The following is a 14812-nucleotide window of genomic DNA, read 5'->3' on the forward strand; positions in this document are numbered from 1 at the left end:
AGTTCTTATCATAAAGGCCATCTATCTAGTACAGTTCACATTTCCTGTCTGAGGCTACAAACACAGGAATTCCACACCAAGAGATCATTTGTCCTTCAATCCCCATACATTAAAAAAGTAGTGTGAACAGACAAAATACTCATGGAAAGCTTGAGAAGACAATATGAAAGGAACCCCATAGGAGTATTCTGACTACCTCTAGAGACCACACACTATCATTACTCTCGATTGTACTAAATTCAACAATACAATATGCTCCAAGGTGGAAACAGGGCTAGTATTGTAGGAAAATCATTGGTTACAACTGCCAGAAAAGTCCATAATCCTAAACTAAGTTAAAATAGGATCTGATGACATGCTATTTGCTAGTCAAAGACATTAAACTGGAGAGAATTTCTCCCATCAAGTGATTGACCATTTGAACAACAATCTTCATGAAGAAATTAGAACCCTGGGTGTGAAGAGCACCATCCTTTTTGGTCTTTAGTAAGTCAAAGGAGAGAAACATTCTGATGTACACAGATAAAACATAGTTGGCAAGGAAGATGGCAATCAGCGAAACCATTAGGGACACATGTCAAGAGAACGGGAGAAAGAATAAAAGTCAGCTGATAAATATGAGCAAAGCTCATGGAGGAAAGTAAACAAGGCAATAATTTGTTATGTCTAGACATCAATGTGTTAGAGTAAAAAAAAAAAAATCATGTGTTTCCATGTCGACTACTTAGTTATCTCAAGAGATACCGGGCATGGGGGAGGGGTGATAATGGAGGCAGGCCAACTGCGAAACTGGAATGTTTGGCTATGAAAGCAAAGACTGCACATGAAAAAATTTTAAGTAAAGATTGTCTTGTGTTACTTTATATCCCACCATCAACCAGGAGGGCCCCTATTATTGAATGAATGTTCGAAATAATTAGTTATTTAAAAAGAGAAAAAAAAAGATCCTAAAAGTATATTTGGACAGTTTCTGGAAGAGGTAGAGACACCAAGTGGGTATTTGCACTCTTTTGTTTGATTTCAACTAGCAAGAAACTGATTGCATTTCACCTTTGGAGTTTTAGTCTTGATGAAACTGTCAATAAAGGTACAAATAAAGTGAAATTACAGTAATTTCAACAAAGAAGAAATCTGACAATGTTTAAAAGACTGATGAATCGACCAAAAGGAAAAAAAAAAAAAAAACCCTAGGTATTCAACAATGTGCAAATATAAACGAAATACAGAATAAGTATAAAAGTACAGAATAAGACTATTCAGCTTTCAAGAAAAAATACCTGATTTTCTTCTTGCAAAGTGACAGGTCCCGAGAGAGACAGTAACCCCCACAAGACTAAGCACAGCATGAGGGTCAGTACCAAATCTTTTTATTACTCCACACCTATCACAGTGGCTTGGAAAAGAATAGGCATCAATAATGTATAATTAGTATAATTAATTCGAATCTAATCAGACAAGTTTCTTAAAGTGGGATGAGAAAAGAACACAAGCAGGGTTATTCCAGAGGGCTAAAATCCAGTTTGTTCTCATTTTAACCAGTGGTTATAAACTTCTCAAACTTTTTTAAGCAATAAAACTTTTTCTTTTAAAGAAATCTATGTAGAACTCCAATACAGAATTAAAATAAAGTGCCACTAGTTAGATCAAAATCAGTGGGGATGTCACAGCCTCCAATTTCCAAGGCCAGCTCTAAGGTATCTATATGGAATCGAATCCACTGAGAAAAACACCATTCACCTAGAAGTGATAGACAGCATAGTCCTTCAGTTCTCATACTGTTCAAGTGAGGAAGTTACTAGCCCTGTGAAGGAGAAATTCTAAATAATGTTGCTGATTTAAATAAAGATAAAATTCAAAAGAGAAGAGAACTCACCATTTACAAGAATGAAAACAGCCCCTATAAAGGGGGTGGGGTGGGGCGGGGAAGGGTCAACGTTAATAGGCCACTGTAGACAGAACAGAATGCAAAAACAGCATCTCATTAAAAAGCAAATATGAAAAAAGGCCGCTGGTTGGGATTACTACTTGGGCATTGCAGATGCTCTTTCGTTAAAATACAAGAAATTTGAATTGTGAACAGCCCAGGAAACTGCTAAATATTTGGGGAACTATCTGAATGTGAAGAAGAGAAGCAGAGAGACAAATGCTTTTTGGGTTCAACATCTTCAAAGAAGCTCTAGGGAGGTATTGCTTAAAAACACCTATATCAGTAATGTAAATGGGCTAATTTTGCCTACATACACACACACACACACCCGTTATCCATTAATTTGTTTTCTGTGGTTTCTGTTACTCCTGGTCAACTATGGTCCAGAAATCAACAATCTATAAGTAAAAACAATCACTACCATGACCATTAAATGTATTCACGAAAATGTAGTCACCACCGTGAAGTCAACTGCTCCATAGGCATAACTGCTCACTACAATAGGTGTTTCCTGAGTTGGTCCCAGCCCCACGCTGCACAGCAGAACTGCAGCACAATGCAGAGCTGTGCTACACTGCTGGCATGCTGGCGCTGGCTCTGCTTCACCTAACACAGCAGTGCAAGAGGGACTGCTCAGACCTTCCATTGGTTTCAGAGTTGTTTGTTCTGTGCCCCCAGAACTGTTCCCAGGTTCTCAAGTAAACACCTCCGAAGGGCAGAGGCTTCCCTGGTTATCTCCAGCAGATCTGACAATGGTAATAACTGGGACATACACTCAAATCACAAGATGCACTGTAGAAGTAGTAATTAGTGGGCAGCAGGAAGTCTGGAAGCAAGCAGCCAGACACCAGTGGTGAAAACTTGCCCAAGGCAAAGTTAAAGAAGGGGTTGTTAAATGGTACTGACGGGTGCAAATGACAAACTTTAAAGCAAGGGCTTGAGGAACAAGAAATATTACTGAGCATGGCACAAGAAGCAGTCTATCACAAAATAAGGCCACCTTCAACTATTATAAATTGTAGAACCATTCTGATCCTCAAGTATGAATCTGTGTAGAGATGTTCATATAAAATATTCATACCTAATGAGTTTCCTCTAAGATGAGCCTTTGCACTTGATGCTGTTGTTTTTGCAAGGAATGCCCATCTCCGCAGGCTCTCCATCCAGTCTGCTCCTTTCTCACGCCAAGTGTTAGCTCAAGCATCACTGCCTTAGGGAAGCCTTCCCTCTGTTATGCTCTATCACCCTAATTATTTCCTTCATAGACAAAGAAGCTGATAAAGGGTTATAGTAACTGCTGTCTCAGCAAAGGAGATACTATCTGTCTTGTTCACCTTTACCAGAAGGATAAGAAAGTTCCTGGCACATATAATAGGTGAACAGTAAGTATTTGTTGAATGAATTAAAAATTCCAAGTTCACAAGAACATACACATATACACACTAATATTGAAAAATGGGGTCTACTTCACAGAAAACAACCAAATGCTCAAAGTACTGAAAATAACACCTGTAGAGACAGATGACTATAGTTTCAAAGAACAAGTACCTAAGATATATATCTTAAAAATACAAAAATGTACTAGACGGGGACCAGGAGTGGTTATTTTTCAATTCTATTGAGATGCAAACAAGTAATGTTTAAACAGCAATGACTTAACATTAGACCTAAGAATTACTTGCTGCAGAATGGACTGCCGACAAAGATTCTGGACTCTCCCTCTCACTGTATAAAATGTGGTCAGTTCTCAGAGCAACCACACGTTCAGGATTAGTTAAGAACAGCTCAGACTATAGGTAAATGTAAGCTTAAAAAGTCGCTAAACTGCTTCTCCTCAAATTTTTAAAATTCTAGATTAATAATTATGTAAAATAAGAGATTTTATCAATTGAATACAACATACTTTAAAAACAGATGGCCCTTATCTGGGGATCATACCTCATATCAGTTTTCTAGGTATTTTGCAGGAGCAATTACATTTCCAAAAGGTCCATTCATAAAACAATCTGGTAACTAAATCAAATGAAACGCAATCAAAGAGTACTAGGTTGGCTATTTAAATACTTAAAATACCTTTTTAAAAAGAGTGTTTACATCTATAGATTGGCTTTTAAAAAAGATAAATACACTGAAATAATTGTAGCATATCCCTGAAAAGAATTATACTGACACTTGTAAATTTTTTATGAGGTGTGGAAGGATAAATGAACCGACTGCTAGGTCACACAAGTCAAGTATTATTTGTTGAAATAAAGCAACTTACTCCATATGAACTCTTACTGTACCCCAGAAGTGACTGGTGCTGGCACTATCAGTGAAACCATTATTGGTGATGGATGTCATGCTATGCTGTTTTAGTATCGGGACAAAAGTAGAAATGGAGGTTTGGAAGATTTTCTCCAAGGCTTCCTTATAATGAGATTCAGCAATAAACAAACAAACAAGCCAACAAGAAGAAATGTTTAAGACCCAATGAACACATTAAGGTCAAGGATTTCAAAAGTTAATCCACTTTCTTCCCCCAAGAGTTTATTTTTGGTAAAAGGCAGAAAAATTAGTTTTTCTACAAGGGAAATCTGCTTCTAAATGATAATTTGAAAATCTTGATATATATTATATATTAAAAAAGACACACAAAAATAACGGAGAAGTGGGAATAACAGATTAGGTACTGTAACTTTATAAAGGCTTGCCTAAATCAAGAAGCAGCACACACGCACCTAATTTATGCAAACTAAAAATGTATATAAACAGCACAATACAGTGATACTGGGCCATGATACATTACCTGTACACATAACTACTACTGTTATTAAGAAACCTTTGGGACACTCAATTTTATGCCCAACAAGACATCAGTAAGTCTTTAAAATCTTCTCTTCCTCCTTTATGGGAGGGTATTTCTAGACACTAATTTTCCCATCTAATATTCGAACATAGAAAACCAATTCCACAAGGTGCTTTAATTGATGAGACCTCAAGTGCTGTTTTCTTGGTTGAATTTTTGGATACAAACAGTCCATGGGGACCACAGACAAATACTATGACAGAAGAGTTGTTACATTAAGTCTTTTGATGGGACTTGATTGATGATGAAGCTTTATGACATGCTTGAGCAACGCACTGAAGGGGATCCCATCTGAGTTAATACTTTGTCCAACCACTGTAGAGGTCCATTCAGATGAAGTTCAATCCAGCAAGGAGTGCTCGTTACTGTCTGCCTCCTGTTTAAAAGAATACAAGCAAATAAATATGAAAAGAACATGACCATGGTTAGCTACATGCAATAAGAATTTAGGTAAAGTAAAAAATTGTATATACTAAACTCTTTTTTTCAATGTGTTCAACTTTACTAATTATATTCAATACAAATAATAATAATATGTAATTCTTTTTTTATATAAAATTGTTGTCAAATCTTTGTTAATGAAACCTAAATTCTTTTGAACAAGTATTAAGTTTGGATATCTAATTATTTTGAAAACTGCTTAATCCTCAAAGTCTAGCAAAGTATTTCCAATGGCATTTTTCTTTTAAAGAGATTTATAAAAAAAAATTCCTTTCCCCTCAAATTAAAATTAGTAGGGTGACCTTATTATTTACCATCAAAATTAGGACACCATTATGAGAGAACATAGTCACTATTAATAATCATGCCAGGGTAAGAGAGATAAGCCAGGACTGTCCCGTGCTAATGGGAATATATAGTTAGTTACCCTACTTATTTATCAACCGTAGAACAGAGTATGTTCAAATACCAAAGTCTAAGCGGAACAGGGTGCAAATTTTATTAAAGTGTACCAAAACAAAATTCTGATCCAAGATTTTCACAGAATGTTAAGAGTTACAGTTCAACTCTCCTGGACAAAGCCAGTAACATCCCCTTTAGCAACATCATGTAGGCTTTTAATAAGAAAAAACCCTTAGTACGTCAACACAAAGGGCTACTATCTGGGAATCACATATTCTTCAATGACATCTTGTCACTCTATGTACCGATGTTAGTTGTTTTATTTAATTTCAGTAAAAGTCAGTAAATTTGCCTGCCTTCTTCAATGTGACAGCCCTTCAACCATGAGAAAAGGCCATTATCAACTTTCACCTCCAAGCAACACATGCTCAATATAATTTAAAACTGCATTTCAAAGGATGTAGTTTTGCAGCAGAGGGTATCAGTGCCCCATTATAACCTTCAGATTTTTTAATGTTCTCTAGCTATCTTCCAACTGCAGGTATCTATCTGCCTGAGAACCTCTCAGCTCTGTCCACATGTGTAGCAGATTAGAAGTGCCAGAAAATGAATATCCCCAGGAGCAGCCCTCAAGCAATGACACAGGAATTGGCATTTAAATACCCGGTTTCCTTTCCCTCTGGGTGGGATAATTCTGCATGTTCTTTACTATTTCCCAAAGTTTCCCTAAGGGAATAAACTAGTGACCCACCCACTACAGTAGATGGATTAATAATGATATTGGCTGCCTTCCCTCCCCTACCTCACTTCCCTACTTCCTCTTTCCTTACCAGTGTTTCCTCCATTTCCTGAACAAAGTCTTTGCACTTGAATCCTTGTCTCAGGGTCTGAGATACACACTAAGACATTCTGATATATGATCATTCCTAAGACATGACAGAATACTTAACACAACAGTCCCAAATCTGATCTGGATAGACTCATCGCCTTGTCTTGATTTAGAATACTATGCTTGTCTATGAGCACGCTTCCCAAGTTGCTTCATCTTATCTATGAGATACAGGCAAGACTGACCCTTTGTCATCTTCCCAACTCCATTCTTTTTGGTTTATTCACACATAGTTTCTCCTGCCTTTTTTCTCTCCCTTGAATCAGGCCTTTGGCAGTAATTTTGCCAAAATCTCTTTATTTTTATTTGCCGTCTGCTTATATTTCCCAGTTTTTTTCAATCCGATCACTTTACTACATTAGTTTAACCTTTAGAAATAATTCTTAATCTAGATCACGGAAAGGTAGAAATAAATTTAAGAAGGCTGTCACTGCACCTATTTGGGGCACAAAACCACACTTGAGGCAATATCCACCTCCTACCTGTTTAGTTACTCCAGTACTGGTTCACTCATTTCTCATATTTTATTGAGAATTTTAATATGAATTCCTTACACATCTATATTTCCTTTTTACTATATTCCTGACTTTTATGCTGGGAATCAAGCTGGCATTTAAAAAACAAAAAACCAGTTTTACAAATATAACCATTAGATCTACCTCCTCAGATCCAGAGTCATTAAAGATATAAGGTTCCTGGTAACTACCCACAGTTCACAGATATATGGGTATCTGATGTTATTTTGACCTGTAAATGTTCAAGAAAACTTGTTAATTATCCAAAGTAGATGTACCTGATTCCACACCCATAAAACCATACTCTATATTATTGTTCTGGCAGAGTCCACAGTAAATGAAGGACAGCAGCTCTCTCTACCAATTAAAACTGCACTTAGCAGGAGACCTATAAACAAACAGGGAATTCTCTCTAACCTATTCAGTTCATATTTAATTTGACTAAATTTCTACCATGTTCTGCAATATTCTAATCATTTAAAGGGGAAAAAAGGGTCTGACCTGAAAACCTGGTATCAGAAAGTACTATCAGAATCTAATTTTAATATCAACTCAGGTTAATTCAAGTCCGAAGGAAAAAAAGAACTCAGCAGTCTTTAGTGGTACCACACTTCAAAAGGGAAATGATTAAAGCAAAGAGAACCACAGCAAAGTCACAAGATGAATTATTCTACTAATATAAGTCTTCATTCTAGGATATAAATATCTACCACAAAATATATTTTTATAAAAGTTTTCAACCAGCATACCTCAAATCTCACCACCTCAAAAGTCACACCCCTCACACAACTTGTTTAAGATCAGGAATTAAGTCCAAATGAAGTGAAATAAATTCTCAAGAAGGGCTCAAATTGCCGAATAAAATAGGAATGCTATTGCTATACTATATAAATCTCTTCTTAAGCAGGCATTCAAAGAATAAGCAATAGGAGCTGGAGAAAGATTAAATATTTTAATTTTAATTCTATTCTTTATGCTGAGGAAGTCTTCCTTTTCTTTGGAATCCAATCCACTGTAGTCTATCTTATCCCTCGCTGACAAATTTGCTTTTGTAAAACTCAATTATGTAATTGTTACTATTATCTTTAGAGAAGAGGATAAGACTCACGGAGAGCTTTCCTCAAGTCCCTTCTCCACCACTTACAATGTGTCCTTGAGGAAATGATCAAATCTCTTCTAAGCCTACTTCCAAATAAGTAATAGTCTGAACCACAGTTTTATTTACAAAGACTGCAACCTTATAAAGAAAGAATAGTAACAGGAATTCTCAACAATGTTGAAAGGCATGAGATACTGCATTTAAAACACAGCACAGTGCCTGGCACCTAACAAGTACCCACTCCTACTACTGAATTAAGTTCTACCTCTTAAACTTATATTCAAGTTGTCTCAAAACTTATTTGTCCAGTCTTATGCATCTGTATTTTCTATACTCCAGGCAAACTGAACTGCTATTTTATTAGCACAATTATCATTTGTCATGTACTCATAGCTATGACAACTAAAATACTATGCATCTTTTAGAACCTACACGATCTCCACTATCCTACCGGAAGCCTATACTGAACCCCAGTGAAGACATCTCTTCTTCTATGAAATGACATAATCCTTCCTTTATACCTTATGGTATTTAACAATCTGTGATACAGTGCATATCATGCTTCAATTTCTCTCTTCTATAATGCCAGCTCATTAATCTGCAATATTTTGAATCGAGCGGCCTCCAACTTTCTTTGGTTATTTCACAGAAAGATCTGCTGACTCCATAAACTCAATGAAAACAGATATATGTGAACTCCAGAATATGCAAAGAATAGAAGAAAAAGTAATTATAATGTGGAAATTTAAGAACTGAATATGTATTTCATACCGGTATTCTGCTCCCCACCCTTTCACAAAACTCATTCGTATGGTGCACATTCTAGTTAGCTGATACACGGCTTCAAAACCCTGATTAACAGACTGAGCCAGAAGAGCAGCAAATTCCTGGTTGTTGAAGATCTTCAGATTACAGCCTATGGTTGAAAAAAAGTAAAAAAAAAATTGTGTAAAAAGAGTATCATTTCGGAAATACTTTTAAAAGGGGTACAGATATTAGAATACGAGCATGCAAATCATCTCCTGATTCCTAAAATTAACAGCAACTAGAAATGACAGGTTTATTTACATTTTTGTGTCCATACCTGGTGGAATTTTACACACTGTTGCAGGGTGCCAGCCGTATCTCTGATTACAATTGGGGCTCTGCACAAAGATTGCACTATCACTTAGGCACTCAGCAAAAACTTCCCCACCTATGTAATATAAGCGCACTCCTCTTCCTAAAACAAAATACATATGGAATTAGTTTTATAATATTTACTTTTTCAGCATGACTTTGGAAGAGTCTTCTTGGAGGAATACTAAAATAATATAAGGTATTTAGATGGCATTTTCCACAGCTGTGCTTTTCTGAAGTCTAACTTTGAAACAGCACTGTATATTTTCCCAAGTATTTTTTAACAATGATTTTATTGATTTGTAAAAATAATACATGCTTATCAAAAATATTTAAACAATGTATAAAAGTACATGGATAGTAAAATTAAAAAATTTCATACAAACTATATATTTTAAACTAAATAAAAGACATTGAGTTAATTTTGAAGGAATTAACTAATGTTTGGAGAAATATACCTTCATTATAATAAATAATATTTCCTTAAAGATCCCACTAAAGTTAAGAAAAAAGGGTAATAAAAATCATCAAGCTCTGGCTGGTATGGCTCAGCTGGTTGAGCACCATCCGTGCATCATAAGGTCACCAGTCTGATTCCCCAGTCAGAGCACATGCCCAGGTCGTGGGTTCGGTCCCTGGTTGGGATGTGTATGGGAGACAATCGATCAACATTTCTCTCTCACATCAATGCTTCTCTCTGTCTCCCTCCCTCTCCTCTTTCACCTAAAATTAATAAAAACATATTTCAAAAATTCATCAAAAGGTTAAAGAAAGGGAGATTATCTTTGGTGGGCCTGACTTAGGTGATACCCTTAAAGAAGACTGGGCTGTCCCTGGTGAAAGTGATTCACAGTGTGAGAGACAGTCAACACAAGAGACTCCATTGTTGACTATAAACACGGAGGGGGAGGTAGCACCTGGCAAGGAATGTAGGTATATTCTAGATGCTGACAATAGCCTTTAGCTGACAGTCTGCAAGAAATGAGGATCTCTGTGCTATAACTTCAAAGAAGTGAACTCCACAACAATCATGTAGTTGCAGGAGGACCTCAAGCTCTAGATGAGAAGGTAGCTCAGATGACACCTTGATGTCCCCTTGTGAGACCCTGATGAGACTCCTAAGCCATGCCGGGCATTCTGACCCGCAGAAACTGTGGGATAATAAATGTGTGTTGTTTCAGGCTGGTAAGCATGTGATAGTATGTTACAGTTAAAAAAAAAAAAATGAATAAAAGAACTAACAAGCCACATTTAATACACAAATACAAAAACTGGTGCCCTGTTCTCATATGACTACAGAATATGTGTTAAAAAAATAATCATTTACTTGCCCATCACAAAAGCATTAAAATAGTCATGTACTTGACCATCAGGAAAACATTAAGTCTAAAAGTAGAAAATTTTCAGGCTATATTCTTTGATAAAAACCACCTAATAAACTAGAAATCAAGAGTAAAAAGATAATCCAATAATTATGACAATCTAAAATTCGGCAGAAGTGAGCAAGGTACAGAAAAACTTCTGTTAAATTTTTATGCAGAACCCCAATTAAAGCACGGGAAAAAACAGATACATTTTAGTTAAAGTAGGGTAGATATGCAGAGGCCTTCCCACCTACAAGATACTTCGGTACCCTAACAAGACATGCAGAATTTAAAAATCAAGCAAGATTTGAGAAATTCCACAAGGAGCTAAATAACAACAGACCTCTTAAATCCCTAACACTTTATCACACTCACTCTTTAGTGATCAGTATTAATTATCATAGGAGGTGATAGTTCATTAAAAAGAAAAAGGACATGACAGTTAAAAGAAGTTACTTTAAAGTGATGAGAACTATGTTCAGTCACATCAGTGGTGCTCAAACCTTTTTTTTTAAACTTAAGTCAATAAAAAAAAAAATACTGAAGACCCCAAAAAGTTCTTGTTTATGTGGATTCCATCTACGAAAACTTACCATACTAGATATCAAAACTAAGATTCAAAACATTTATTAATTCATTTAAAAATCAAATAAACCCACTACATATTAACATAAATGTTTATAAAAAATAACTTTTCCAAAGCAAAAAAAAAAAATTTAGTGAGAAGAGAAGCAATGTATTTTCACAAATCTTTTTATTTATTTATTTTTTTATCCTCACCCAAGGACATTTTTCCATTTTTTTGTTCAGATAGAGTGGGAGGGAAAGAGAGGAAGAAAGAGAGAAACAATGATGTGAAAGGGACACATCGAGTGGCTGCCACCCGCACAACCCAACCAGGGCCGGGAACAAACTGCAACCGAGGTACATGCCCTTACCAGGAACCGAACCCAGGTCTCTCAGGACTGCAGGCCGACGCTCTAACTGCTGAGCAAAACCGGCCAGGGAAGAAAATCTCTTTAATGTCTGACTTAAAAGAGTGCTGGAACCTCATCACTCTACAGTTCATCTCTTGCAAGATCACATGCCATACAGCCTCTGAATATTCCACTGTGCATGCGAGAGAATGGGAGTGGAAAAGGCAAAGAGCATCCTAGTACCATTATAAAAAACGTTTTGACTTCACAAACTTGCTGAAAGGCTGTTGAGACTACCATACTTTGAGATCTTCTGAATTCCTTTTTGAACTTCATTCAGTAGTAGTTCATGTTTTAGATATCTTGCTTCGGATCAACAAGGAGATTTAACATATAAACTCTCTGAAGGGGGTAACAAACTAGGAGATGTATACAAACAAAAAAATTCACCATTTATTCAAAAATATCGGAACATGACAATTTTGTGACTGGTAGAGACTCATTTTAACACCTATTTATTGAAGAACCTGCCGGTACTAACGGTGCCAAATGAAGAGAAGCCGAAGAGAAGTTTGCAGACGGAAGGATCACCAAGATCTATGAAAAGCAGTGAAGCTGTGTACTGAAACTGACAGTGAGAAGGCAAGCTTTTCTGTACACAATCTCTTGGTGTGGTAAACCACATAATGCTCACATTATGAGTATATGCCACTGGTTTTTCACACAAGGAAAAAACAAAACAAAACAAAACATACCTATGTGTCTTCTTGTCATTTCTACTGTAGCATTTCGGTTGACGTTGGAGAGTAAGCCTAAGCAGAACCTCTCTGAATTTGATGGATCTGTGAAGCCATCTACAGTGAGTGAGGGCTGTGATGCATGGAAGGTCTCTCCAACCCTCTGGTTTAATTCATAATAGGCTATTGAACACCAAAATGCAGGTTCTGAGTAAGTAACTGGTTGTAAATCTGGGGGAGAAAAACCAAACCCGTAAGAGCAAGAAATGCTGTGTGAACAATTCAAGCCAAGAATAGACTGAATATTACCATCTTTACATGCTCTATGCCAGCCTATCCTGGCAACTGCTCAGGAAGTAGACCTAACATCTACATCACAAACTCCAATCTCCATAGATCATACCAGAGTTTCTATTGTTCAATCTCCCCCATCTTCATTAAGTCATCCAATCTTCAACCCTCTTTTTCTTGGCTTTATGGGGGATCATTTTTTCTCCTACTAGTTTTAGACTAGCTCCTGTTCAAATAGAAAACCACCCTAGATAAAGCAAATCAATTTGCATCATTTAAAGAAAATTTGACCATTTAGAATAAATTCCAAATATGTCAATAGAAGAGAAATTATGAAATAGCAAAGTAAAATAAAGGCCAAAGATAAACTATAGAATGTGTGTGTGTGTCTATATATGCACACAAATATATACACACATTAGCTCTCACATATACACAGTCCCCCAAAACCACATGCACATATTTGTGGTATGAGTATATCTATATATTTATATACACATTTCTTATATTAATTACAAAATATGCCCAGCCCTGGTCAGTTTTGCTCAGCGGTTAGAGCGTCGGCCTGCGGTCCAGAGAGACCTGGGTTTGGTTCTCGCTAAGGGAACATACCTCAGTTGCAGTTTGTCCCCAGCCCTGGTTGGGTCGTGCGGGTGGCAACCACTCGATGTGTCCCTTTCACGTCGATGTTTCTCTCTCTCTCTCTCCCACTCTCCCTCCCTCTGAACAAAAAAAACAAAAAAGAAAAAATGTCCTTGGGTGAGGATTAAAAAAACAAAATTTACAAAATATGCCCAGATGGCGTGGCTCAGTGGATTGAGCATCATCCCATGGTTTGAGAGGTCCCGGTTCGATTCCTGATCAGTGCACATGCCCAGATTGCAGGCTCGATTCCCAGTAGGAAGCATGCAGGAGGCAGCCAATCGATGTTTCTCTCTCTCTCTCTCCTTTCCTCTCTAAAAAAAATAAATAAATAAAAACCTATTTATAAAAATAGTAATAATTACAAAATATATCATTTCAAAAATCTAGTCATAATAGATCATAAAATTTACCATCAATAAAGATTACGAGCCCTGGCTGATATGGCTCAGCAGTTAGAGCGTGCGTCAACCTGCGGACGAGAGTCCCAGGTTCATTTCCCACTAAGGGCGTGTACCTTGCTTACAGTGTGTCCCCACCCCGGTTGGGGTCATGTGGGTGGCAACCAGTCAATGTGTCTCTCTCACATTGATGTTTCTCCTCCCCCACTCCTGCTCTATCTGAAGATAAATGCAAAAATGTCCTCGGGTTGAGGATAAAAAATAAATAAATAAAGATTATAATTTCCATGAACAGATTATTTTCTTATACTAAGTGCCAGTAGAAAAGAGGTTTAGTAATATTGAGGACCATTACTAATACCATTTTTTAAAAACACTAATTTGAATAATTATTTTGCACTTTATTGGATTCCCTCTCTCATATTTATATATATATGAAATATAACCAGAGAAGACATTTAATTAAGTGACACAGTATGAAAAAAAAGTAGGGAAAAAATAATTGCAACTTACCCAAACTATGATTAACAGGGGAAAGAGTAGTAGGAGATAGTTCTGCTGGAGATCCTGAAATAAAAGGAATTAATTTAAAAATAGAAGTAAAAGTATTTCCAGAACTTCTGATCAAATAACAATAAAATAGGTGATAATTAATTATCACAAGTAATACGTAGATAATTTACATCCAAGAATTAAAACTATATAGCTGCTTGGCCCTGCCCAGGTAGCTCAGTTGGTTCAAGTGTCGTCCTGACATGCTAAGGTTTCGGGTGAGATCCCTGGTCAGGGCACATAAAGGAATCAACCAATGAATACATAAATAAGTAGAACAACAAATCAATGTTTCTCTCTCTCTCTCTCTCTCTAAAAATCAATAAATAAAAATTAAGCAAATACATACAGCTGTTTTATTGTGAGTGCAATTTTGGAGGCTTCAATATATAAAAGGTAAGAGAATGTAAAACAGTCCTGGCTTCTAGCCACAGAGTTCCCCTTCCCAAAGGCTTCCAGAAATAATCTATGAACCATACAAGCAAATATATTCTGTTCTGTGCCTCCCACTCTTTATATACAAACTACACTTTACTTTTACGTCATTTCTATCAGCAATGTTGATAGGTTTCCTTTTAATCACTTATCTGTATATTAGTTGCATAACATTACATTATGGTATATTACAATCTCATATGAATGGATACTAAGGCTATTTTCAATCCTTT

The 14812-nt window shown here is 36.5% G+C and overlaps 1 protein-coding gene across 6 annotated transcripts in view; it reads right to left on the bottom strand.

Moving 5' to 3' along the window:
* Positions 1-1912: 1912 nt before the first annotated feature.
* Positions 1913-14812, bottom strand: part of SMAD2 (SMAD family member 2) — an 80167-nt gene continuing 67267 nt past the window's right edge. For 2 of the 6 annotated variants that reach the window (XM_036245167.1, XM_036245168.1), the window contains 5 exons: positions 14106-14159; positions 12277-12489; positions 9206-9343; positions 8893-9037; positions 4592-5151 (listed from right to left, as the gene is read on the bottom strand). In XM_036245167.1, the coding sequence (XP_036101060.1) occupies positions 5028-5151; positions 8893-9037; positions 9206-9343; positions 12277-12489; positions 14106-14159 (674 nt within the window). In that variant the 3' untranslated portion in view covers positions 4592-5027. Of the gene's footprint in view, positions 5152-8892; positions 9038-9205; positions 9344-12276; positions 12490-14105; positions 14160-14812 lie in introns of all 6 variants that reach the window. The other 4 variants (XM_036245172.1, XM_036245171.1, XM_036245169.1 and 1 more) reach the window with 4 other exon arrangements.

Source organism: Molossus molossus, unplaced genomic scaffold (assembly GCF_014108415.1).
Source record: "Molossus molossus isolate mMolMol1 unplaced genomic scaffold, mMolMol1.p scaffold_m16_p_6, whole genome shotgun sequence".
NCBI lineage: Eukaryota > Metazoa > Chordata > Mammalia > Chiroptera > Molossidae > Molossus > Molossus molossus.